The sequence below is a fragment of the Malaclemys terrapin genome, chromosome 18, assembly GCF_027887155.1.
Source record: "Malaclemys terrapin pileata isolate rMalTer1 chromosome 18, rMalTer1.hap1, whole genome shotgun sequence".
Taxonomy (NCBI): Eukaryota; Metazoa; Chordata; order Testudines; family Emydidae; genus Malaclemys; species Malaclemys terrapin.
In genome coordinates, this window is record NC_071522.1 from 742,551 (window position 1) to 768,338 (window position 25,788).

The window sequence follows — 25,788 nt, forward strand, 5'->3', positions numbered from 1 at the left end:
CAAGCACCGCACACCTGTTTGACAGTTATTTTAAATATATTATCTTGCCAAGCCCATGGCCTGTTACAAAAGACAAATAAGATGAATACATTTCTTAAACCCACAAAACACTGTGACAACCTTCTTAGCAGCAGGTCCTCAGCACACAAGGTGCTGAGCACATTAGGGTGCTCAAGGCAATGGGAATTCAGGTCATTCTGCATCTCACCAGATCAGGACCTTAGTCCTTAACATACAGTACAACAGAGGAACCTTGGAAGCAGGTGTGAAGCCAGTGTTTCTGAATGAATCAGAAGGTATGAGGCAATGAAAGCAAGGTTGGCCCCTGCTCTCCCTCTAGAGATGGTAATCGTCACAATCCCGATCCTGGTTCTTACAGGTCCCAATGCACTGTTATCCTTCTCACTGGGACCACGAGTCCCCATCGCTGTAGCTCTTCATCCCAGGACTGTCAACTCGGAGAAGGACCGAATAGCATCAGAGTCTGCTTGTAGATAGCAACTGGCCACATACCAAACTGAAAATCCATCACATCGCCCACTCCTTAGCATTCCCATTGTAGGTGATCTGCATGCACTTATTAGATGAATCTCTCAAAATATCACAGTATCTTTGGTTTCCCCAGTGTCCATCAGAGGGTCCCAAGCCCTCTACAGAGACTTCCTGATTCCATGTGTCCCTACATTTGAGGTACCCTAGAGAAATCCTGGGTGCTCTGCCAGGGGAGATGTTGGGAACCCTTTAGTCTATACAGGGATCTAGCCAGAGCACAGAATGTTGTGAGTAAACAATGCCACATGATTAAAGGGAGGTAACAAACAAGTATCCGACTCAACAAAATTACATTCTGCAGAGATTAGGAGAATACAGAACAAATTACTATAGAAAGACTAATAGGTGGGTAGAATGCATCACATAACAGGATTGTAAGGACTGAAGGCAGGCATGTGAGATAGTATGAAAGGCACAGTCAGGAGCAAGGGCTGAATTGGGGAAGGAAACAGTGAAACTCTTCCAAGTATCACGCACTTGGGGACCAAACTGAGATCACTCCCAGGCTGCACAGACATTTACAGTGATTATACATGCTCTGCTGGGCTCAGTACTGCTTTACAGCTTGGTGGCTCCAGGGATCAGATACAAAAAACAAGGGGCTGCAGTCTCCTCAGCTCTAGGCACATCCCAAGCTCCCTCATATGTGAAACCAAGATAAGCTATCACTCACAACAGATTGTACAGATCTTCATACTATGAAAAAGAGGGCAGTTCACACCTCTCTGACATGCTGTTCCAGGCTGTCTGCAGACTCAGACATCACTACATTCAGTTCACATTCACAAACCACACACCAGCTTGATGAACTGGCCCAATTCGACCCATGGTTGGGGAAAGGGATGGAGAGAAAGGGAGTGATTAGGAAAGAAGCTTGGAGCACAACAGCCGGGGGGGGGGGGGGTGGGGGTGAAGAAAGAGAGCAGATATGTAAGCAGGAGATGAGTGGTGATGACGTTTGAGCTACATGTAGAAGAAAGGAAGCCATATTGAAGGAAGATGTGGCTGGAGCAGCAGGATAGCAAATGATTCTCAGTTGCTACTGATGGCAGTCTTTGGAATGATTACAATTGGGAAATACAGGAAGCCAGGTTATGGGGCCAAGCAAAAACCTCTGAGCAGCTCTGCCAGAGGGGAAGGGGAGGACATGATGAAGGATCACTCAGAAGAGCACTGACTTGCAGGTGCCCAGGAAGGTACGATCATCTGTGTCAGGCCACTGGTCTGAGGAGGTGTCAGGAAGGACTTGGGAGAGGAATTTCAGTGCAGTGAAGTGGGGAAGTCAAATTTGAAGAGAAGAGGCAGCATGCTGCCCTGAAGGGCAACAAAATACAGTTTAGAACAGAACTCAATCCAGGATGTGGGCCCGTCTAAACCTGTGGCTCTGCATCTGAGCAGCACACTGGGACAGAATGCAAATGCTAACTCAGTCTTTATTGGTACTTAGATTGGAACCTCTTTGGGGCAAGCACCTCTTTTTGTTCTGTGTTTGCACAGCACCTAGCACGGTGGGGTCCTGCTCCACGACTAGGGCTCCTAGGTGCTATTGTAATTCAAATAAATCACTCAGCAGCTAGAGCAGAGTTCACTTGCTGTACAGAACTGGACACAGACAGGGCTAACCCAAGGAGAAAGGGCTGGCTGCCATCTCTGCCATGGGTGCTGTAAATGGGAACTGGACACAACATATGACTTTTATGGTGATACCAAGTGCCACAGGCTCACATGCCCAGTGGGGTAAGATTATTTGCTGAGCAGTTTTCCTACTGGTGACAAACCAAAACCCTAAACTCCAGATTCTTGCCTGCACCTGCAGGCTTTGCTGCACTTCCCAGCCTGCAGAACAAATGGAAACATATGCAGGTCTGGCCACACTTAGCTCCCAACTGATGGCTGCTCCCATAAAGTTTGTCTTCTCCCCACCATGGAGAGAAACATACCTGGATTCCTCAGAATTTGCTGCCTTTTAACCTGCTGAAATTCCACACACCTTCCTAGAAGATGGGCGTCTCAGTCTCAGCATTTCTTAGCCAGTTGTTTCAGACTGTCCCCCTGCAGCATCAAAACCAAACAAGGGATTTCAAGTGAAAGGAGAATGGTTGTGAGCCCATTCAAACCAAGACTGCTGCTGGACCTAACAGATTTCTCAGAGCTGGTACACGTGAGCCTGGGCTGGAGAACTCACCCTTTTATATAAAGGGCTTGGTCAGAGAAGGAGTTTGGTCAGAAAACTACAGAGACAGAAAACCACTGCCATACTTGGGACCCAGGGGGAGTGGAATTCTGCCCCAGGGGACATCTAGCCCTGTAAAGATTTTACGGGGTCTGGGAGGCTGACCAGAGGGCTGCCATGTCACCTGAGAATCTGATGAACAAGGATGGATGTAAAAAGGGTTTAAAAACTTTAAAGTCCTGCCAGACTCCACCTCCCTTCCCTCTCCTCCCCCACAACTCAAAGTCAGTCAAAGCAAGCGTGGCAGGAGCATGTGGGGCAGGATGCTAGGGCTGGGAGGAGTCCATGACAACTCCATACCCCCCCACCCCCACCACACCAACTTTTCTCTGAGGTTAAAGAAGTCCAAATCACTTCTTTTGCTCACTTTCCTCCTGTCCTTGTCCTCATGGCAAAGGCTGCTCCAAGACAGGAGCCCAGAAGGGCACAGATGTCTGCCCACAGATTGTTAAGTGGGTTCACAGCCTCCAGAGCCTGCTGGACTCTTTACTCCTTTTAGATGCCCAAAACAGCCACAGCTGCAAGACATCCACTTCCCCTCTGCAGCTGGTCAGAAGATTCCACACCATACTCTTAGACACAGACCAGGTCAGTGATTCAGACTCAATTACTGAAACTTATTACATCTAGGAATGAAACTGCAAATCTGGATAGAGCTCCCGCAACTTCACCCCTTTGGTCTGCACTAGTTCCCTTCCGAAAAGCGTCCAATTAAAGCTTTCTGTCCTGATAGCCAACACCCCCATGGATTGGCTCAACCTACCCAACAGTTCATCTCTTACTCCATTACCATGAACTCCCATCACAACTATGTTCCCCTGGGACAATTAACCTGTCAGCCCCTAAGGGGAGGCTCATAAGTGCAGAAAAGAACTATCACGAGGGCTGGAATTGGACTGTGCCGCTCAGGCCTGCACGAGATGAGACCACAGGCCTCACAGGTTAAGAGCCAAATGCAAACTGTAGACATTCAACTTAGCACTCCCTCCATGAGATTTCACACACAGTGTGGGGCTTGGGAGAAATTGTTTTGATACTTTTAACTCTTATGAATTATGGTGACATAGACCATGCAGGTACCTAGAGGGCCCTGAGGATTTCCAGCCCAGCTGCGCAAAGACAAGGAGTTTCAAAAAGCTAAGATGATTTTCTAAGTTCACACATCAGTAGTGTGGGAAGGACAACCCTCTCCTCCCTGTTCTCATCTAGGCCACGGCCCCATGCTGCTGCAGAATCCTCTTCAGAGCTCCCTCAAGCAGCCACCTGTCAACCGATCATCCCAGCAGAGGGTGCAGGGGGAAAACAAAGCCCTGAATTCTGGCCTGGAAAGGCCTTCCCTTCCTTGCCGTGTCCACTCGGTCTCCCCACAGCTGTCAGGTGGTGTTATAAAGCAACTGCGACCACCAGGAAGGCCCAAGAATCTCATCTTGAGAGGACTGTAATTGTCCTCCATTCCTTCAAACAAGATACTGACGCACTCCTGTCCACATCAGTGCTTACTCTCTGCCGGCTGCAGTCCCTCCTCTCCGACCCCATGGCTGCTGATTTCCTGGACAGCCTGCAGGGCACTGGGGGCAGGACTATTTCTCCTTCTCCCGCCACACCTCCCGGCTGGACTTGAGGAAGTCACTGCGCAGTAAGCGGTAGAAGAGGATGATGTTCATGGGTGTCATGATGGCCATGCCCACTGTGCCCACAGTATATGTTGCCAGCGGAATGTTCTCACGGTTTAGGACCAGCCAGCGTGTCATCCAGGCCAGTGTGGTGATGCGAAACACTACGTAGGTGCCCAGATTTATGATGCTGTTGAGCCGGTAACAGGTGGTGTGCACCAGGTTGGCCATTAGCAGGATCTGTCGTAGATGCAGGAAGATGGAGTTAATCTCTACAAGCAAAGCCACAAGAGCGAATCCAATATATTGATGAACCAGCACTGCCACGCTAAAGCAGATAATCACCTGAATGTGAGAGAGAGAGAAGAAGGGGGTTACCCAGCAGTCTGATCTTCTGCCCCAGGGCAGGGAAATGGTGAAGTTACCTGTCAGGAACTAGTTCTCGGCCACCACACTCAACAAAGTGGGACTGATGCAGGCGAAAGAGGCAGTGGCTGCCATGCAGGACTACCCCCCCCCCCCAAAGTCTTTCTTGCCTGCTGGTAGGCCTGGCGCTACCAGGGGCAAAGGGGACATTTGCCTTTCCCAACTATCTTCCAGGGGCCCAAAATCATTGTCAGAAAGGCCAAAACACGTACAAAGTTATCCACTGCTAAGCAGTGGAACAGCAGCAATTTGGTGAGTCTTCACCCTTTGTGTAAATCAGTGCAAAAGACTGAAATGGCAGCAAAATTTTACTGTTGTAAACTCTTAAAATCCAAGATTTGTCAAGGGTCTAACTAGCCCCTGGACTCCTGGAAGGTTGCTTGTTTTTTAAATAGAGACATACAGGGACCCCAAAATACCACCTGCCCCCTCTGCCCAATAAGGGACCTTACGACAGCCCTCCTGCAGGGCTTAGAAGCTCTGTTCGGATGCCGTAAACCCTGCAGGACCCTGATTCCCATTACTTTTCCATCCCATTTCCATTAAGTCAATAGCCTGCTGGTATCATCCCATCCCTTTGTACAGTGCTGGACAACCTCTTCTGATGTAAGCTGAACAAACGGACGAGGAAGGGCAAACCAAGGTGCTAGGCCCTCAATACGGAAGAGGAGAAAGGAACACCAGGAGCAGCTACTGCAGCCAGAGACCTAGCCCTGCATTTATGGCCTGAGGAATGTTGTTTGGGCCCCAAGCAGGGAAAATTGGCCCCACTCCAACAGGAATTTCCTAGCACTCAGCAAACAGGAAAAACAGCTGAGCAGCAAGATGAGAAGGGAAAACTCATAGTCCAGGGCTGCAGTTAGTGGTAGACCTAAGCAGCACACAGAGGAGCTCAGGGAGTTCCCTCCACCCCACCCCCATCCCCGAGGCCCCCATGACAGACTCACTTTCTCAAGGGATTAAGGAACTTTGGTGCACTATAGACAGCCCTGCGGCCCCCTCACTGAAAAGTTACAGCCACTCAAGGAAGGAAATGCCAGGCGCAAGTCACACAAGGCGAGAGACGCCCAATAGAAAGAGGAAGACAGGGCACTGCGCTCTTCCCCGGGGGACTGGGATGAGCAGCTGCAAGGGTGGAGAAGTAGGAAGGATTTCATGCTCCTTGTTCCCTCCAGAGGTCATGGGGAAGAGAGATCTGTGTGCCTGAGAGAGAGTTAGGGCCCCTACCTGTCATTTATTCCATTAATGCTGCCCTCCGCACTGGCTCTTTAATGAGATTATTTGCTTCCTGCCGGTTAAGCTCCCTGGCTTGGCCTGAATTAGATGCATTATTGCAATGACCTTTTGACCCATCCAGCAGCAAGCCCAGATGACACAGCAGGCAGGGCCTTGCAGGACCCTGTGAGAGGAGCAGGCCTAGCCACTGCACCAAATCACCCTCACCCTCTGGAGTCCACCAAGCTCCTCCCATAGGTTCCAGCACAGCACCTCTCAGATCTGCCTGCCACACCTGCCCCCACCAGATACTCCTGCTCCTCCCCTGCACCCAGAGGGAAATGCAAAATGCTTTATTCAGTCCATTCCTCAGCACCCTCCCACTACAGTCATTAGGGACTGAGGCCCCAAATAGCCAGGCAGGCACCATGGTACAGAGTTACTGCCCAGGCCCTGGTTCACCGTCACTGGAGCTCCCCACTGGCCTCCGCATTTACCTCTGTATTCTCTCCCCCTACTGCTGGGTAAGGAGTGCAGACAGGGCTTAAATTCTCAGAGTATTTCCCAGAGTGCACCATGCCCCCTCTCCCCCCATTCGCTACAGGGGGTATCATGGGGCTCAGGGCTTCAGCTCAGCAGGGGGCACCCTGAGGCCCCGCAAGCCCCCGAAACTGCACACACACCCCAAGGGCCACGGTCCCCCAGTTGAGAACTGCAATAGCATCAAGCTAAGTATTTACCGGAGCTCCGCTCTGGACAGCTCCAGCTGAATTTAAGCCCTGAGTGCAGGTTGTACTGGCCCTAGCCAGTGCAGGGAGGGACTGGTGGGGGAGAGATGGTGGGGGACAGCTGATGAGGGGCAAGCAAGTTGTTTGGGTTTTGTTCTGCAGTTCATGTGCTGGAGCGTGTCAGTTCACACAGACCCCAAGCCCCTTTACTAAATGCCTGTGCCTAGGGAGATCAGTGCGCTTAATGGAAGGAGCCGAGTCCCCCTCACTGGGAACCAGAACTCATTCCGAGGTGAAGAAGTGAGATTCCAGGAACAGTACGTGGCGGGAACTGGTGCAATGACCTCTCTTGGCAGAGATTCAAGTTGTGTGAAGCAGATATGGGATGGGATGGGCTGCCTCCCATCCTAGCAGAAAGCACAGGTCACTGTTTGTATAACGCTGGATTCTTAGTTATGAAACAGCCTCAGCCTGGGAGTCTGCAATGAGAACAGCCTTCCAGTCTTCTACTTTCTCCGCCCCATGGGATAGTCCCCAGCCCAGTGCTGCCAAGACCCCACCAGACATCACCCTAGGCTCTTTCTGTGGGCAGAAGGGGCTGCTCCCCTGGCACTAGTGCACCCCCAGTTTGACTAGAGGGAGGGGGACTGGGCGAGAGTGATGCAGAATGCACACAGATGACACAGGCTCATGCGCACATCAAAATTAGCGTCATCAGCTTTAGTACCAGGAGGGACTCACTGTAAGAAAAAATTACTGCCTAGTGTCTCCCTCACGTTTGTTCTTCTTTCTTTTGCCTTCCCCCTTCCCTCCACTCCTCTCTGCCCTTTCTCTGGCTGGCCTGGGGCCTCTTCCCTTCCCTTTCTAGAGAACACTTCATACGGTCAGTTGATTTTTGCTGTTCCCTTTTCCCTGGGACATTCTTCTCTCCACTGATTAAGGACTTGAGGGGCACACTCGCCACCCTGGTTATTTGCCCTTTGATAGTTAATAGCTGGAGGAGTGAGACTGGCACATCTCTTTACTCTTCATTCTGAAGTCCTTCCTTTCTCCTCACTTCATCTCACTATTTCATCTGTCCCACTACTGTCTCCCTCTCCCAGCCCCCTCAAGTTTATACGCCCCCCCCTTTCTACCCTGCCCAACTCAGCAGAATGTGTGAGAGGGCACTGCATATTCTCTCACTTCCCCCATGCAGAGGTGGAGACGGAATTCAGGGGCACATATTTTAGAACCTAATGGGGGCACCCCTCCTCCCCATCCTGTTCCTCATGGCTGCCGTTAGCCTGTTAACCCAGAGTGAGGAGAAGCCCTAGCCCAGGGGACAGCAATTGTAATTACCCTGATCATCTCCCGCCACAAGGCTCCAGAAGTGTCATGCCTAGTTTCAAGAGTAGTGAAGCCAAATGCAGACATTTTGCACCAGATAGAACTAAACTAAAGTATTCCAGCAGAAGCAGGAGCTGAACACAGCTCCCTCCAGGCCTCAAGAATTGTCCACGAGGCCAATGGAGATCAGACTCTGCCTCAGTGAGCTGGTCAGATGTCCAGTCCCTGCCAGCCAACTGACTGATTTGTCTTCAGAATAGTAAGGCCATGCACCCTGAACGCCTTCCCATAGTGACAAGTGGAGACTCACCACCGAGTGATGGAAAAGCAGCTCCCAGGACTGGTGAAGCTTCTGATTACACAACATATCCACAAAATCTTGGAGAAAATATCCTGTGAAAGAAGAGAGTTCCCATCACCAGGAATCCCCATAGCAACCCAGTGCCACTTACCACTCCAGAGGAGAGAACTGGGTGTGAGCTCAGTGCACGAGCCCCAGAAGGGCTGAGTGCTGAGATATCATGGTGACGAGCACGGTATAAAAACCCACACCAGACCCAAAGAGCTCTGCACTTGAGGAGCTCTCGGGCTCTGCGTGAGATCTGTGCTCCCTTCAGGAGTGCTGGGACCACAGATCCCAGGGTAAAGAAAAACATATTTAGCATTTCAGGTACCTCCCATGATTCGAAGATGTTGGAAAGGAAGATACTTACTAGATCATCCCGTTCATCACCTTAGAAATGCATGATCACTCCCTAACACACCTCTGCCAGTTTCTTAAAACTGGACTAGACGTGCTCGCGTGTCTAATGGCTTTCCTGGCCTTAGTCTGCACTCTGCCAGGACTGTTCCTGGGAAAACCATTGGCCTCACCCTCCTCCCCACCCAAAGCCAGACCCAGCAGCTGCACCTAGCATCCTTCTCTATTGCCTGGGCCATAGCTTCCATTGCCTGGCTGTCACAGCCCCTCCCTATCCCCAAGGGTTTATGAACAAACAGAAGCATATGACACAGTCTCTTGAAGGAGTATGGTCAGTTTCAGCAGTACCTCCTGGAAGGGGCAGGGAAAGGAGACACCAGGGTCCCATCCCAGACTGGGTGTTTTGGGGGAGGAGTGTCCCAAGTAATTTTCATACAAGTAATTCTGCGCATCTGGAATTACCAACCTTTGGGGGTAGGCAGACGAGAACTAGACACCCCAATACACAATCCCTCCCCACCTAGCAAAAGAGTTTGTTAGTATGAACTGTGGGGTTAACGTGACAGCGTAGCAGGAGAAGGCAGGGGGACCCGTAGCCACTTGAAAGTTCCTGTTCAACTCCAAGGACCATCCCCCATTAGAAAGTGTGAGCAGAATCTGAGTGTGGAGCCCCAGCACACTGAGACCCTGCAGGCCTTGCCACCAAGCTTGGAGCCCAGGAACCTGCGTCTGGGAGTCAATGGCACTGACACCTCACCCACTCCAAAAACATCAGACACAGGAATACTGAGCAAGTTGCAACCTCAGTCCTCTCCACCCCCACACAAGGTCTGTGTTAGCTTCCTTTGTGCGTGAGGTGAAGTGACTCCAAGGCCAAAGAGAGAGTCCAAAAGTCCAGGAGCAGAACCAAGCTCTGTGCTCAGTGCCCCTTTCAACACACACACACAGAGCATGCATTATCAGTTCAAAGCTGCCCCAGCGCCCCACAGTCTAAAAGTACAGACAGCAGCAGTCCTGGTGTGACCTTACAACCGAGCAGGGCATCAAAGCTGCCCTCCCACTCTCTCCCCACATTTACTACAGGCACCCCTCTGCTCAATGAAAGCCCCTAGCTGTTGGAACCGCTGGACAACTCCCCACACCTGGCCACTACCCTCCTATGAAGAAGGGCAGCAATCAGGGTTGAGGCTTTGTGCCTAGGGTCTCTACCCAGTCTGGAGTCAGTAACTTTCAACTCTAGTTCTTCAAGGTGCAATGCGTTGGTAGTAGCTATTCAGACAGCGTTCTGGGTCTTGTGGTTAGCAGATGGGAGCTGCCCAGCCTGTTCGCAGATGGGAGCTGCCCAGCCTGTTCGCATGCCTTCCATAGATTCTGCAGGCAAAGCAGGGAATACCGAGCAGTGCTGCCACCACCTCACCTCATGGGGGAAGGAACAATGGGGATGGATCGGCAGAAGGAACTCACTGTCCCTGCTGAGAATGGGGCAATTGTTGGCTTAGGGTGATCATATGCCTGGAGCAAGAAAAAGACATCACCAGACCAGGGTGGCCCAGTACCAGGCAAGGCTGCATTTACTTGTTTGTCCCCAGAGATTCAGGGGCTGTTGGGATCTCACCAGTGAAAAGAAAACCAGATCAGTTACAAGTCAGAGAACACTGGACCGGAGGACAAAAGAGGAACTTTCAGGCCAAACAATCACAACTTCTTACGGTGGAAGACAAAGGAATGTAGAGAGACATGCTCTGTTCGCAGCTCCCGCCTGCACACCCCAGCGAGAATTGCTCTGGGCCAGTCCAAGGGACTTTGCCCTCCAAGGAACAAAGATCTATCCAGACAATTAAAGCCTGTACACAAACTTGCAGCCAGGGCTGGCCTTCCCCAAGACCCCCAGCTCCTGCAGCAGCCTGGACACGACCAGCGCAAGGTGGGGACGCCCTTGGAATGAGCTTTCAGGTTGGCACACGAACACCTGTTTTGCTGTGGGGCCACTCGGACAGAAATGGTCCTCAGATTCCCATCCAGCCGGCGGGGCTTGCCTTGCTCCAGCCCAGGCGCCCTCCACAGTGGTTCCAGCACTCCCCATGCCGCACCAGGCAAGCCTGGAAAGTCTCCCTGTGCCAGGGCATTGCCCCAGCCGGTGCCCCCTGCTCCGGGCTGGCACCCGCAGCTGGCAGACGAAAGAAGAGCCGCCCAAACCCGCCGCAGAGGGTTAGCGGGGCTGCCCTAGCCTAGCCCAGAGCCGGCCCAGGGCAGGTGCGGGATGCTGTGGGGACTCGCTCACCTATAGATACCGAGACCACGCTGCGCGCAGCCGGCGAGTGAGTTCCGATCAGGTCCTCCGCCATCTGCGGGTGGAGATAGAACCTGCCGGGACGAGAGCTCAGGGTGAGAGCCGAGCCCAGCCCCCGCCCCAGCGACCCCCGCATCGCCCCGGCCCCCGCGGCCCCCCAGCCGCGCCCGGCCCCTCACCCCAGCCGCGCCCCTGCCCGCCACGGCCCCCCAGCGACCCCCGCTCGGCACGTGCCTGCGCCCCTCACCGCCGCATCGCCCCGGTCCCCGCGGCCCCCCGCGGCCCCTCACCCCAGCAGCGCCCCGGCGCCGCTCAGCAGGCTGTGCACGAACGAGGTCCAGATGTTTCGCCACTTCCAGCGGTTGCGGAGCGCGGCGCGCGGCGGAGGCACCAGCCGCTCCAGCCCGCGGTTCAGCAGCCGGAACGCCGCGAAGGAGCCGCCGACGAGCAGGAGCCCCGGGCTCAGCCCCATGGGTCCGCGGCGGGAGGCTAGTGCGGGCCCTAGACCGGGGTCGCCGCCGGGGCGCGCCTGGCTGCGGGTAGCGGCAGCTTCGAGCCTTGTGTAACTTTCTTGTAACCACCCAACAAACTCCCGGTCCCGCGGCCTCCCATTGGCCCGGAGCGGCTCCGCCCCTCCACGCGGCACGCAGGACCCGCCCTAGGGTGTGCCCGGGACGGGCCGGGCATCCCCGCTTGGGCACCGCTGGTGCTGGGCGCCGCTGGGCGCCGCGGGGCACGAGAGGGGCTCTCACGCCCGCCCTGAAACCGCCCAGCTGGCGCGTCCCCTTCCACTGTCCGGCTGCGGAGGGGATCCCGGCGCGGGGGCTGGTTGCTTTGTGCAGGTGGCACCTAGGGAAGCTACATGGCATCTCCGCGATTCCCTGGGAGCCGGGCCAGAGCCCACGCTGGAATTATTACTCGTGTCTCTTCGGGCAGTGCCTAAGGACCCACCAAAAATGGGGCCTGTGGTGCTAGGCGCCAGTCCCTGCCCAGACACTGAGCCCCTTTGGTGAAGCGCCTGGCTCAGGGAGATTGAGAGTCTCCCATAGACACCGGTGTGGGGAAAGGGCTCTGACACATATACATGCACATTCTATTCACGTTTGCAGTGTGGCCAACTCAGCACTTTATTATGAGACTCCTAATCTTTGGTCTTTTTCTTATAGCTCCAGTGCCTGCAGCCAAATGAGTCAATGAGAACTTAAACTTTCCCATACAAACAGTGTGTTTCTAGCCCTCATGGTCATGGGGAAATAAATTGAAAACATGACCTACAAAACCAACATTTATTATTTTAGAAAACCTCACAAGTTTTAAGACAAGCTTATGATGTTTGGGGCCCTGGCTAATTCCCCCCCTCACATTTAGGGTTGGCAATACCATAGGGATTGGGAGGACCAGCCAGGGGCACAGTCAGGGTCAGGACTCCATGTAGCAGGTGGTCTACAAATGCCTAGACACGATTCCTGAAGAGCTTTATGAGCTAGGAAGAAAGAGAAACTAGCGATACTATCTGATGTTGAAGGACTCTTTAGCTATGTACGGTTACAATAAAGTATTTTCATTTCATCTGTCAGCCTGCTCCATTGGCCCTTACCACAGCTCTGTACTCATGTGCTTGTGAACAGGGGAAACATTCCATGGCTGGCAGCTTCCTCCATATATTACTGCCTTCTTTGAATATATTAATAGAAATACAAGGCACTTGTAGCATTCGTCCAGGTTTGGCTAAACTCTGTTACATGCTGAAGTGAGAATTGGGGGTAAGTCACCTTTTCCAGAAAGAGACATCTGGGAAGATGTGACTAGATAGGGAAACCTTGTGGAATTCCAGCTGTGGACTGAAGACCCTGGCACACGTCTGCCTGGAGTGCGCCAGGTTGCAGCCCCTTTTCCATCTCCTTCAGAACCTTCTCCTCTGGTTCTGGCTGCACTTTTCCCCACACCTCCTGATTGATGCATGCCCTAGCCATGTGCTTGGAGTTGGAATAATAGTAAGTTGCTTGCTTCCATATGGAGAATTCCCATCCTTCCTTGTCCTAGTTAAGGACCCTAACCATAACCAGTACTCCTCTTCCATCTCCAGTATCCAAGAGAGGTAGCAAGCAGATCTGACATGTCTTCCTCACTGGAATGCCACAGTGTCTATCTACACACAAACCATATCGAGGGACTAATTTTACTGAAGTTGATAATAGCTTTGGGTCTGGAAGGCCCATGCCTTTTTCCTTGTGGGAAGTCACTGCTGCAGAATAATCACTGATATTTAAACGGACACATCCTGCAGTAAAATTGCTTCACACCTGGGATCATAGCCCAAGCGAAGAGCCCAAGCTGGTTTTGTTGGCACTGTGAGAAATAACCTAGCACCTATATCCATCTCCTGGGCTTATATAGTCTGTGGGCCAGGATCATTAGTTAGAGCAGATGTGGAATTGGTCTTGGAACTCTTGAGACCAAAAGCAACGTGTACTTAGGGTTTTGCACATGACAGTACACTTGGTCTCTCCATGGTAAAATTAGTGATTGTTCACAAATGGAAAATACGGGTCCAGATCCTCTGGTCCTGCCAAGCTGAGCTAAGTTTAGGACAGAAATAGGGAAGACCCAAAGATGACTTTAAAGTGGGTGCTAGTTTGGTCCCTGCTGTAAAGTAGAGCAGACTGAAGGTCTGCCGGAAGAGCAGATCAAGTGGGGTCCCGCAGGGATCGGTTCTGGGTCCGGTTCTGTTCAATATCTTCATCAATGATTTAGATAATGGCATAGAGAGGACACTTATAAAGTTTGTGGATGGTACCAAGCTGGGAGGGATTGCAAGTGCTTTGGAAGATAGGATTAAAATTCAAAATGATCTGGACAAACTGGAGAAATGGTCTGAAGTAAATAGGATGAAATTCAATAAGGACAAATGCAAAGTACTCCACTTAGGAAGGAAGGAATAATCAGTTGCACACATACAAAATGGGAAATGACTGCCTGGGAAGGAATACTGAGGAAAGGGATCTGGGGGTCCTAGTGGATCACAAGCTAAATATGAGTTAACAGTGTAACGCTGTTGCAAAAAAAGCAAACATAATTCTGGGATGTATTAGCAGGAGTATTGTAAGCAAGACATGAGAAGCAATTCTTCCGCTCTACTACGCTGTGATTAGGCCTCAACGGGAGTATTGTGTCCTGTTCTGGGCACCACATTTCAGGAAAGATGTGGACAAATTGGAGAAAGTCCACAGAAGAGCAACAAAAATTATGAAAGGTCTAGAAAACATGTCCTATGAGGGAAGATTGAAAAAATGGGGTTTGTTTCATCTGGAGAAGAGACGACTGAGAGGGGACATGATAACAGTTTTCAAGTACATAAAAGGTTGTTACAAGGAGAAGGGAGAAAAATTGTTTTTATCCTCTGAGGATACGACAAGAAGCAATGGGCTTCAATTTCAGCAAGGGAGGTTTAGGCTGGACATTACGAAATACTTCCTAACTGTCAGAGTAGTTAAGCACTGGAATAAATTGCCTAGGGAGGTGGTGGAATCTCCATCATTGGGAATTTTTAAGAGCAGGTTAGACAAACACCTGTCAGGGACTGGACTAGATGACCTCTTGAGGTCCCTTCCAGTCCTATGATTCTATGCTCATCTGCCCAGAGCCTCCAGATGCCAGCAGAGGATCAGATGGAGTCCGCAGTGTAGCTGACATACCTCCCTTTTTCCTGCTCATGGCCCTACACTGGTGAGTGGGAGATGTGATGGGGCATAGGTGGAAAGTAGTCCCTGTAGGGCACAGTATCTGGGTTGTGGTTATCAGAAACATTCTGCTGGAAACTTTGGCTTTTGAAAGTTAAAGGCTTGGGGACACGTTGGCTCAGAAAGAGAGGCAAACAGTTTTCTATTCTCCCTCCCCAGCAGGTAACTGCTACACCAAAGTCAAAGTAGTGCACAGCCTGGCCTGCAGCTGGCATGGTGGGTGGGGTATGTGGCACGTTGGTGGCCAAACTCTCCCTCAGCTCTTCATTGAACACCAATCACCCGGAGCCAGGGGTCTCATCCAGTCAGAGGCAGCACTTTGTAGCTATTGCTTGCTTGTCAGATTGTCAGAGGTGCTGAACACCTGAGACTCTCACTACATTCAAGGGGAGCTCGCAGAGGCTCAGCACGTCTGGAAAATCAGACTGCATGGTTACAGGTGCCATACAAATACCTCAGATACCAACAGCTTGCCAAGCAAAGTCCTGAGTAATACAATATACTGTGCTGGGCCTTTGCAAAGGCTCAGAAAGAGGCTAACGTGACCCCAAGAGACGGAGAGAAATTGCACTTGTATAGTCTTGGTTTTGGAACTATTTTGCATATGATGAAATAGCAAGATTTGATACCATCCCCTCCTCAGCTAGCTGATAAGCCTTTGTACTTCAGTTAGCACTTTTCAGCTCAAGTCAATTAATGTAATTAGCCACAGCAGCAGAATAATTATAGAAATTGGACGTGAACTCTCGCTCAGCCATTCCCCCACAACCTTCCCCCTCATTACCTATTAAAGCAATGACACACTCCAGCCTTCCCAAAGGGGGAGGAGCATAATGCCTGGTTGCCAGGATACAGACCTCCTGGGACTTGTGACTGACAGGGATATTGTGTAACTTGTTGAGAGCCACAACCCAGATGTGCGTTGGCTGCAGGAGACAGGGACAGACTTGTCTCTCTTGAGAAGTGAATGCCTCAGTTCTACACATCAGGTGCAATACAGGAGGTTGCAATTTCTCGGCTCTGGTGAGAAAAAACACTTCTGGGCTCATGTGAGTATTTCTAATGCCTTTCTGTCGGTAAATGGAAATGATAATGACATCTGTCTTGGGTGGGTGTTCCATTGCCAGGCTTTTGAGGTAGCTGTCGCAGGAGTTAAATTGTTGTTCCTGTAGGAGTTAGTTGCACCTCTTTTTGCAGTGAATCAATCTGCTTCTGTTTATGTTTCATCTCCCTTGATGCACCAACCACAGACCTCACTTCGAAGCAGCTTCGCTGCCTGCTCCAGGGACTACTCCCTGGAGGAAAAAATTTGATTGAATCCCACAGGCCTCTGCTACCTGCTCTCTGTCTCTAGTTTACGGATTACCAAGACATCAGCAAAACTAAACAGCCCAAGGCTCCGAAGTACGGCTGGGCAAAAAATTGTTACCAAAACTTTTTTTTTAACTGAAAAATGCATATTTGGGTTGACTGAAACATTTTACAATTTTCTGCAAGTTGTGCCAAATTGTTTTGGCCCCCAAAAAGTCCAAACATCTTGATTCTACATTTTCAGAATGACTTTTTGTTTTGAATTTTGCTTCAATTGTATTCCAAAAAGTAAAAAAAATAAATCAATATGAAACTAAACAAAATGAATCGTCGAACCAGAATTAAATTTTCAGCTTTTTTTTGTTTCAATGACAAATGCTTGTTTTGGACCAACCCAAATGTCATTTCATATCGATGTTTCAGGTCAGCTACAAAACTGAAAAACCAGTTATTCTCCCAGCTCTACTCCTAGGTTCCTTTCAGGCTATAAGCCCTGTTTGGTTATATTGTGCACAGCCAAGGTCACTGTTTCCACTAAACAACTAATATGTGTCACAGGTGCGACACTTCCATTTAGACCAACTACTGCAGCAATCTTGGTGTTGTGGTGATTGTGCTGTAATCACCTGCCCTATTGTGCTCCCTCTCCTCCACAGTCACAGATAGAATTCTATCTCGTTTATGAAGGAGGTGGGCAAGTCTAATGTCCTCTTCCAAGCCAAAACTCAGAACCAGTACTTCATCTTCATCCTCATCCTCCTTCACCTACCAGCTACCTCTGCCACAATCAGCTCTTCTTGAAACCTTGTCCTCCTTTGGCTTCCCTGACTCTGCCCTCTCTTGGTCCCTCTTTCAGTGCGTCCTTCAGGGGATCCTCCTCATCTACCCGCTGACTTTCTGTGGGACCTTCACAAGGCTGCATCCTTGGACCCCTTCTCTACTTTATCTCCCTCTACACCTTAAGTCCATCTGCAAACACAGATTCAACTACCACATCTGTGCTGACAGCTACCTCTCTACTCCCAAGCTGTCTCCTTCTGTTTAAACTGAAATCTCCACCTGTCTCGCTGACTGCTCCTTGCGGATGTCTAGCCATCATCTCAAGCTCAACTTGGCTAAACCAGAGTTCCTAATCTCTCCCCCCCGCCCCAGCTTTTCAAGCAGTCACCACTACCTCCTTGTTTGATCACTGTGGACAGCCGGGAAGCTAAATATTCTAAGTCCATATTCCCCTGCTTCTCCCAGACTTTTGGAATCTTCCTTGAATGTTCTGTAGTCCACCTGCTCCCTACCATCCATGCACTCCAGATCTGGTTGCCCCCTTTCCTCCTTCCAGCAGCCAGAAGGCGAGGATATGGCATACCACCCTAAGTTCTGCAGGAAGGCATCCTGATTTTTGCAGCAAACTGGAAATGCATCAGAAGTCTAAAATATGTGGAAAAACTTCCACAAAGAAGCATTTCATAAGACAATGAATGCTGTTATACAGTAGATCATGCAATGAAAATTAATTTTCTGGATATTTTTCTACAGATGTCCCACCACCACAGAATTTCCAGTTTGCTAAAGGCCTGAGGGGGTCTTGTGACAAATGTTAGTTTCCATGTGCCACAGAATTTAGTGGGCTGTGACGCAACCTACATGGAGCCCTCATCATACCCCCTGCAAGCAACGGCGTAAATAGAGAAATTCCAATGCTCCGCATCAGTCTGTACCACTTGCTTAAGACAGAAGGATGTGCAGGAGCAGACTGGCTAATTCTGGATTTGCTGGCCCACTGCCATCCAACAGCTAACAGGAGGGCTTTCAGCCTGCTGTGGTAACACAGGGAGCATTCCCACTGCAATGGCTTGCAGAACCAGTTACATCCTGGCTCCAAATGCAATTAGCTGGCCCCACCCCATTCAGTGAATCAGCAAAGCCCAAACAGGCTGCAGTAGCTTGGTTTGCTCTGCGCCCTCCCCGTGGCTGGTGCGAATTGTAGGAAATTACCCAAGAGAATGGCCCGGCCAGTCAAAGGTGCGGGCATAGGCAGGTGAAAGGGCTATCGTGGACACCAGGGATGCTGGGGGCTCTAGGCTTAAGAAGGGTGTATCTGGGCCCCAGCCAGAGAAGCATTTCTGAGGGTCCTAGGCCTTGTCACGTGTGAGTGACCAAAACTGAGCGAGTCAGGCTGTGTGTCCTGCAAGCAAGGCACAGACAGAGCAGCAGCTGCTGCAGAGAGCTTCTTACCTGGAGTGCTTGTTTGCAGCAAAGGGCAGCACCAGATGCATCCTGCTGTCTGAATGAGGATGACGCTGTGTCTGGTGGGCTGGGGGAGAGGGTGCGTCCCCCTGCCCTGTTGCTCCCAGGCCCTCATTCCCATCACCCAGCGGCTAGGCTCCATCCTACCCTGCCCACGGAGGCCTGGCTTTCTCACAGTTCCCAGGTACCCACCCCTCTGTCTGTACCATCACCTCAGGCTGTGAGTGAGGCCTCAGCCTCGTCCCGCCCGCCAGGGCTGAGGCATTGGTCCTTCTCACCTACGCTCTCATCCCAACTATCTCTGCCAACTGCAATGAAGCTTTCTGTGCCCCGGCTTGGGGGCCTGCCTGCTCTGGGCCCGGGACTGGGGGGTCGAGCCAAGGCATTCCTGCTCAGAATGGCTGTGCCTGCAGTTCTGGCCCCTCTGTTTCCAGAGGAGGCCACGCCTTGGGGCAGGCAGTGCCGGGTTTACAATGGCACCAGTGGCGCCATGGAGCTGGGCCCATGCTCAGAAGGGGCCCCGGCCTGCTCTGCTTGCACTGCGCCGAGACCCCAGCAGCCCGCTGGCTCCTCCCTGACCATCACTTGCTCCTCTCGGCCTGCTCGCCAGCCAACCAAGCACTCCTTTCTGTCTCCTGGCCGGACCCCAGCGCACCTCCGGCTCTGGGCAGTCTCTGCTTCCCACCACCTGTGGGGCCCCACCTGTCTCCCCGGAGCTGAGCCACCTGGGACGGGTGCAGAAGCCTGGCCAGTCTCAGTCAGTTTGGGGGAGACAGTGTGGGGGGCTTGGCTGGGCCCCTCCAGGCAAGTGGGTCCTGATGGAGCCCGGCCGGGGCAGGCCCTGGCCTGGCTGATCGCGCTACTCCAGAGGGACCGGAGCGATTCCCCGCCTTGGGACCAGCCCTGGCTGCACTGCTGGCTCAGTCCGGCGGACAGAGTCACCTCCCAGCAGGGCCGGTGAGTGCAGCCGGGAGGCAGGGCTTGGGAAGTGGGTCTCTGAGGTGGGTGCTGGGCTGTGAGGGGCAGGGAAGATCTGCGTGCGTTGGGGCACTAGGGAGTGGGGGTTCTGTGTGGGGTGCTGGGTAGTTGTGGTGGGGCTGTGGGCAGGGGGGCACTGGGCAGGGGTGGTGTGGTGCAGGGCGCTGTGCATTTGTGGGAGGGTTGGGTGGGGGCGCTGGGCATAGCGAGTTATGGGGAGCTCTGGCCATAGGGAGTTGGGGGAGTGTTGGGTGGGGCGGCTGTGTGGCGTGGCATGGGCCCACCCCCGACAGGAAGGGACATGCTGGCAGCACAGGGCTGGGCAAGACACGCTGCGTCGGGCAACTGCTGGTTTGTAAATAGTGCCCTGCACGGGGCTGGTCAGAGCGGGGTCGCCCTGCGCCAGGCTCCATTGCCCCCGTGGGGGCCCACAAATATATTTGGCACCGGGCTCACAAGAGGTTAATCCTGCCCTGGGGGCAGGGACAGGGAGCAGGGAGATTTGCTGAGCACTGCCTTTAGGAGACCTGTGGGGTTCTGGTGCATTGGTGGGGGGAGGTGTAATAGAGGGTGGGAGGGGAACAGGGCCTGGGGCTGCAGTTGTGGTGTCACACTCCCAGGGTGCACCATCAGGCTGAGACAGGTCTGCAATCTGCCAAGCGGCCTAGAGAACTATTCCCAAAGTCACTCTGGGGTCTGTGTCTTCATGCTGAGGTGCATCGTTACATGGTGATGAGGTCATAACACAGATGTCACGTCAACAACTCTGAGAGCAAAATGACCGAGCAGCAGCCTTCCCAGAATGCTCTGCTGCAGCACCCCATTCCCATCCCTGACTCCTCTCTGCTCTGTCTTCAGCCAGCCAGCTGCTGAGACCAGCGCCCCCAGGCATGGACACTGAAGACAGCATCACAGAGCAGGTCTGCCAGGAGTCAGACGTCCAGGATGGCGAGTGAGTGTCGATCGCGGCAGGCTGGGGGTAATGTGAAAGGCCAGTTCCCATCACCAGCACTTGCTGACAGACCTGACCCAGGCCCCCTCCAGCTGAACTCAGCCCAACCTCTGTGTGACCCCCAATAGCCCCCCAGCCCCACCCACACCCCCTGCTGGCACCCTGCATTAGCACAGGGGGGGTGGGTCCTGCCTCAGCAAAGTGGCCCCAAGAGATGGGTGTGCTGGGGGCTTCTGTTTCTGCTCTGCTCCTCAGCAACAAGGCTTCATTTATTCCTAAGAGGTGGCTTGTCTGGGACTCCTGTCACCCAGGAGGGGGAGGCAGGTTAGGAAGAAGCCAGCCCCGCAAAAGCCCACTGAGAGAGGCTGTATCGGGCCCGGAGCCAAAGAAACACCAGCCCCATTGCCGTGGTTATTGGAGGCTCTCGTGGGACAAGCGAGGAGTCCGGTATGGCAGCTGCCCCCGGGTGGCCCCACGGTCTAGGCATTGCCTCCGCCGTCCAGGGGTCCAGGCTCGCCATGTCGGCTTGTGCTCGTCTCCTGCAGGCTGCGGGAAGTGGAGGTTGCAGGCCACATGGTGTTGCTGGTGAGGAATAAGATGGAGTTCAGTGCTGTGGGGAGCAAGTGCACACACGCCGGAGCCTCTCTCAGCAAAGGTAAAACCCGGCGGGTATCCCCAGCTGCCAGGCAAAGCTCAGGCCAGGGGCAAACACAGGGAAGAGGCGACGGTGTCAAAGGAGACGCTGTGCAGTGGATGGGCAGCGTCTCTCCAGGAGCTGCTGCTTTTCTAATGCTTCTGCGTAGCAGGCTGAGCTTCTGTCTCCCTGCACCTCTGAGCGAAAGGGCAAGGGAAGCCCACGCTGTCGCCCCCAAGTCAGGGACAGCCCAGCCCCCCCGTGGGAAGTGGACCAGGATTCAACTGCTTTTCAGGGGGCTGCCTTGCAGTGCCTCAGCAGGGTGTCATTGGCCTTGTCTCTGGCCAAGCGCCCCCTGCTGGACACTCACCAGACGGTTGTGTTTGGCTCCCTCCCCACACATACCAGGGTGCTTTGAAGCAGGGGTTTTCAAGACATTTTTTGACAGGTTTCAGGGTAGCAGCCGTGTTAGTCTGTATCCTCAAAAAGAACAGGAGTACTTGTGGCACCTTAGAGACTAACATCCGAAGAAGTGGGCTGTAGCCCACAAAAGCTTATGCTCTAATAAATTTGTTAGTCTCTAAGGTGCCACAAGTACTCCTGTTCTTTTTTGAAGAATTTTTTTGGTGGCCTCAGAGTGCAGCCACCAGCTATGGCTGGTGGCCGCTCTGATAATTTTTCCTAAAATACTCAATTAATTTTAGGAAAAATAAATAAATATGCACATTTACATGTCCAAATCACTGTAATTTATTTATGCAGGGTTTTTTGCAGACTTGATGATAAAAATAACGTACCATTGTCTCTGTTCTTTACTGGACCTAAACAGAACAGAAACAAATAATGTGTTTTGCATGTTCTTGTCCCTTTTTGTTGTTTCATTTGCTTTTTGTGGTTGCTTATTTTTTTAAGACTTGATAGGTAGTAAGTCTGTTTCTGTGAAAAGTGATATTAGTATTTTGTTAATATCACTTTTCACAGCAGCAGACTTGCTAGCTAGCAGGGAGGCAGTGAAAAGTGATGTTAATAAACATACAAATATCACTTTTCACAACAGATTTACGCAGCCCTGGCAAGCTGGGGGACAAATTAAACCCTGGATGGGGAGGTGGGTAGGGAGGCAGCTGGGGGTCAGGGGCAATGAAGGGGGGGGGTGAGTCCGGGGACCAGAGCCCTTCAGCTGCGCAGCCGGGGACTGGGGCCAGAAGATGCAGTGGGGCCAGGGGTGATGTTGGGAGTGTGTGTGTGGGGGGTGAGCTTGGGGCCGGCGAGCTTGGGGCCGGCAGTCACTGCCACATGGCTGGGGGCTGGACTGCGTGGCCCCACGGCTAGAGTCTGAAACCCTGCAGCTGGGGGTCAGAGCCCACTGCTGCACGGCCAAACCCCAGGGTCAGAGGAGGCAGCAGGTTGGGGGGGGGGGGTGAGTCTGGGGCCAGGATCAGGGCTCAAAGCCCGTGGCCAGGGGATGGAGCCTGCCGCCACATGGCTGCAACCTGTTGCCCGCCACCCCGGAACTGAAGCTCAAACCCCACCACCTGCCTGCTCCTCCAGCGTTTGTGGCTCCAGAGGGGGACAGGGCCCACCCCCTGCTGGCAGCCCTGGGGGAGGGGCCACTGATTTGCCCCCCTCATCACCACCCAGGAGGCCATGGCCACACGAAAAGCCCCTGGTGGCCACAGTTGAGAAACGCTGCTTTAAAGCCTCCCTTCTTCTGAGTAGGCTGCAGCACTGACTCTGTTTGGCCTGTCGGACTCGCTTCCTGGGCACACGGTGTCTGTGTGGTACCCCTTCACAGAAGTGGGACCTCATGTCTGGCTACTCTAGCCTCCCAGGACCATTGCTGAACCCTCTCCCACTCTTTTCAAGAGCTCCCACCTTGTGGGCACTCTGGTTCACAGCTTACCCTTTTAGAGACGTGCCAATGGACGCAAACAGACACCTTTGCACAGGGATTTTGGAAAACAATCACTCTTTACTGGGCTAAACAGTTACACCAGCATGCCATTTCCTGCCTCAGTTTCCTCACCACTCTCAAGCATTCTGTGGGAACTAGGCAGTCTCCTAAGGAGTCCAGGGTCTTTCCTCTCCCCATTCCCTCCTGCACATGGCTTCTCCTCCAGAACATAGAGTCGCTCTCTCTATGCCCTAAAAGCAGTGGCTTTCTACACCCTGAAATGCCCTGTGAGAGGCCCTTTTTATAACTTTCAATCCCCTTTATCAGCTGACCTCCAATCAGCTTGAATTCCCCACCACCAGGTGATCAGTTGCCTTGTTACCAGCCCACCAGGTAAACTGGTGCTTTTGAGGAGTACTCAGCTCACCGACCATGGGGGCCTGCACTTGAATAGAAGATCTAACGGTTTAACAACCCACCATTGTTAGTCCTGTGTCAACACCTCTGGCAATTTCAGCCTAAGATGGAGGTAAAAAGACAGCAGAGACACCAGACCAGCCTTGCAATCCAAATGGAGTTTGCAGTTTAGTCTAGATACATGTAGAGTCCGTAATCTCAACCAGAATTCCTAAGTTGTACACAGGATTCCCCAAATGATCTCCCCCCCCCCCCCATACAGTACTTCTCAAGGATAGTGAAAAGGTACCCAGTGCTGCTTCACAACACCCAATGAGGAGAACAAGAAATCCTGAACCCAGTTTGCGGAAGTGAACAATTTACCCATGGTACATCACATCTTAGTCCGAGCTGGGAATAGACTCCAGGAGTCCTGACAACAAGTTCTGTTCTACACACTAGACAACACTTTCCTTGGTGTGTGACTTGCAGGAGTCTTGGCGGGTAACAGACTGCGCTGTCCCTGGCATGGCGCCTGCTTCAATATCAGAACTGGAGACATTGAGGAGTACCCAACTCTGGAATGTCTTCCCTGCTTTAAGGTGACATTATCCTTGTTACTTTCCATTCTGCACTCCAGCTTGTTCTGTTTACTCTGTATTTGCTCCCCTTTTTGCCTCATCCATTACAGTCCCTACCACTTTACAGCCAGCCTGGGCCCTGAGGGCCCCCCCAGCGATTCTGCAGGTGTTAGAATTCTCTTCCCTGCCCACCGCTCTCCATAGTGGTTACTGAAGAACTGGTTTTCGGGCTCTAGGACCTAAATGCCTTTTCAGAAGCCTTGTTAGGCCCCTTGCCCCACATTGGCTAGTAGCGCTTTTGAAAGGAAGAAGGATTCTCACAACTCTGAAGACAAAGCCTGTAACACTTCTGTAAGTGCTAGCAGTGTCTGTTTGAGCTGCTTTGGCATTGAAAGGTGCCTAAAGGTCACTCTGAGCTTGTCAGGTGGAGCGTGGTGTTCTGTGGGCTTGGGTGATCAGCTGGATAGAAGAGTCCAAATGTGACCTGCCCAAGCCCACCTTCCGCAGAGGGGCACTAGCTTTCTTCACTCTTCAGAAGAGTGAAACACAAGACCGTCCAGCACGCTTTCTTTTTCCCTTAGGGCTGCTCTAGCTTTTTGCCTTAGGCCGAAGGCCCTGGGTTGCTTCTTTGGCATCGGGTTGCCTTATTCGTTCCACATCCTCATCGCGCCTTCACTAAAGACCAGCCCACCTCCAGTGCCCACCCTCCTCCTTAGTGCCACTTGACCCCAGAGTAACACAGGCTTTGGTAGCAGCCAGCTCCTGCAGGACACACACACTCCGAAACAGAGACTCCTCAGGAAATTCCCAGCAGCCTCAGCTATGCACTGAAATCCCACTCTTCTTTGGTCTTTGCAGGTGCGAGTGGAAGACGGGAAGGTATTTATTACTGCAAAAAAAAAGGTACTGACCTCACCTGCTCTCACTGAGTAACCACAGCAAAGGTGGTCCAGGGACCAGTTACCATTGTTTGAATAATTTCTTTTCTTTCTGCCAGGACCTTGAAAGTGACCGAAAGCTGAAGGCCATGAGTGAGCAATGCAGGAGCAACGAGAACACAATGCTGCTCCTGGGTGGAGGTCAGTGACTCAGCAGACAAGCTCTGAACACCAGCACCTGTGCTTTGGTCATGTAGTTTGTATGTCAGCCCTTTGGGCACATGCTGGGTCTGCTGGGCTCTTCTCCGGGGGCGAGTGGTGCTTTCCTCCTGCATGGCTGGTGAGTTGTGCCAGAATGGGTGAGACTCATGTTTCTCTCATAGGTACAGCTGCACTGGTCTGTGCAGAAACACTTCGTCAGGAAGGCTTTACAGGCAGGATCATCATGGTAACCAAAGAAAAGCATGTCCCATATGACAGGACCCAACTAAGCAAGGTTTGTGCATGGCCAGAGTTTCTCTTAAGAACTGCGATTGAGGGGATGGCCTGGGGAGGACGGGGGGAGGACAGGAATTAGTAAAAGCTTCAGTCAGAGAACCACAGTCAGAGCTCTCTTAGCTAGGGCTGTGAGAGAGCCCGGTTACATTGTTCAGCAAATGTCCCTGACCCACTCCCTAGAGTGCCTCCTCGTGGAACAGGCTTGAACAGAAGCAGTTCTGAGCCAGTGATCTTACCCCATTCTCTGCAGCCCCCTCCTGCTATAGACGTGGTTGGCTTGGGGGGAGGGCAATTCGATTTACTAATAAGAAAACACATTGCCCATTGTGAACATTTCCCATAAGGAAACTCCAGGAATCCAGATTGCAGCTCAGGTGCTGTTAACCTCTTGAACAGTGTGATTGGCTTTGTGGAGCTGCTCCTCATGCTTGTTGCTTTGCTTTACTTCCAGGCGATGGATAAGACACTAGAGAGCATTTACCTGAGGCAGCAGGACTTCTTTGAGGCTCATGGCATAGAAGTTTGGACTGACAAAGAGGTGAAGGAGCAGCAGCAGCTCATCTTTATCAAAAGATTAGTCCTTGTCCCTAACACTG

General features: G+C 52.2%; 2 protein-coding genes across 7 annotated transcripts in view; one reads left to right on the plus strand and one right to left on the minus strand.

Moving 5' to 3' along the window:
- TLCD2 (TLC domain containing 2) lies at positions 1 to 11,641 on the minus strand. Of its 2 annotated transcripts, none has more exons than XM_054008579.1 (4): positions 11,377 to 11,641; positions 11,078 to 11,160; positions 8,407 to 8,489; positions 1 to 4,638 (listed from the first exon to the last, which is right to left on the minus strand). In XM_054008579.1, exons 1-4 carry the CDS (start codon positions 11,556 to 11,558, stop codon positions 4,366 to 4,368), a joined length of 621 nt encoding a protein of 206 aa, XP_053864554.1. In that variant the 5' UTR covers positions 11,559 to 11,641; the 3' UTR covers positions 1 to 4,365. The 2 variants fall into 2 exon arrangements, with proteins under 2 accessions (XP_053864554.1, XP_053864553.1); XM_054008578.1 differs by having other exon boundaries at positions 1 to 4,743.
- Positions 9,573 to 25,788, plus strand: part of LOC128825786 (apoptosis-inducing factor 3-like) — a 21,752-nt gene continuing 5,536 nt past the window's right edge. The window contains exons 1-8 of one of the 5 annotated variants that reach the window (XM_054008572.1): positions 9,573 to 10,720; positions 20,218 to 20,311; positions 20,857 to 20,966; positions 23,728 to 23,837; positions 24,675 to 24,719; positions 24,814 to 24,895; positions 25,078 to 25,190; positions 25,644 to 25,730. In XM_054008572.1, coding sequence (XP_053864547.1) covers positions 10,534 to 10,720; positions 20,218 to 20,311; positions 20,857 to 20,966; positions 23,728 to 23,837; positions 24,675 to 24,719; positions 24,814 to 24,895; positions 25,078 to 25,190; positions 25,644 to 25,730 — 828 coding nt within the window. In that variant the 5' untranslated portion in view covers positions 9,573 to 10,533. Of the gene's footprint in view, positions 10,750 to 15,742; positions 15,876 to 20,217; positions 20,312 to 20,856; positions 20,967 to 23,727; positions 23,838 to 24,674; positions 24,720 to 24,811; positions 24,896 to 25,077; positions 25,191 to 25,643; positions 25,731 to 25,788 lie in introns of those variants that run through there. The other 4 variants (XM_054008575.1, XM_054008574.1, XM_054008576.1 and 1 more) reach the window with 4 other exon arrangements.

Excerpts from the sequence above, each read along its gene's own strand:
- TLCD2 (XM_054008578.1), bottom strand. The coding sequence starts at position 11,558 with ATGGGGCTGAGCCCGGGGCTCCTGCTCGTCGGCGGCTCCTTCGCGGCG. Across the intron at positions 11,161-11,376 it reads GGCGCCGGGGCGCTGCTGGG|GTTCTATCTCCACCCGCAGA; the intron begins GTGAGGGGCCGC and ends TCGTCCCGGCAG. Across the intron at positions 4,744-8,406 it reads TGCTTTTCCATCACTCGGTG|GTGATTATCTGCTTTAGCGT; the intron begins GTGAGTCTCCAC and ends TCTCACATTCAG.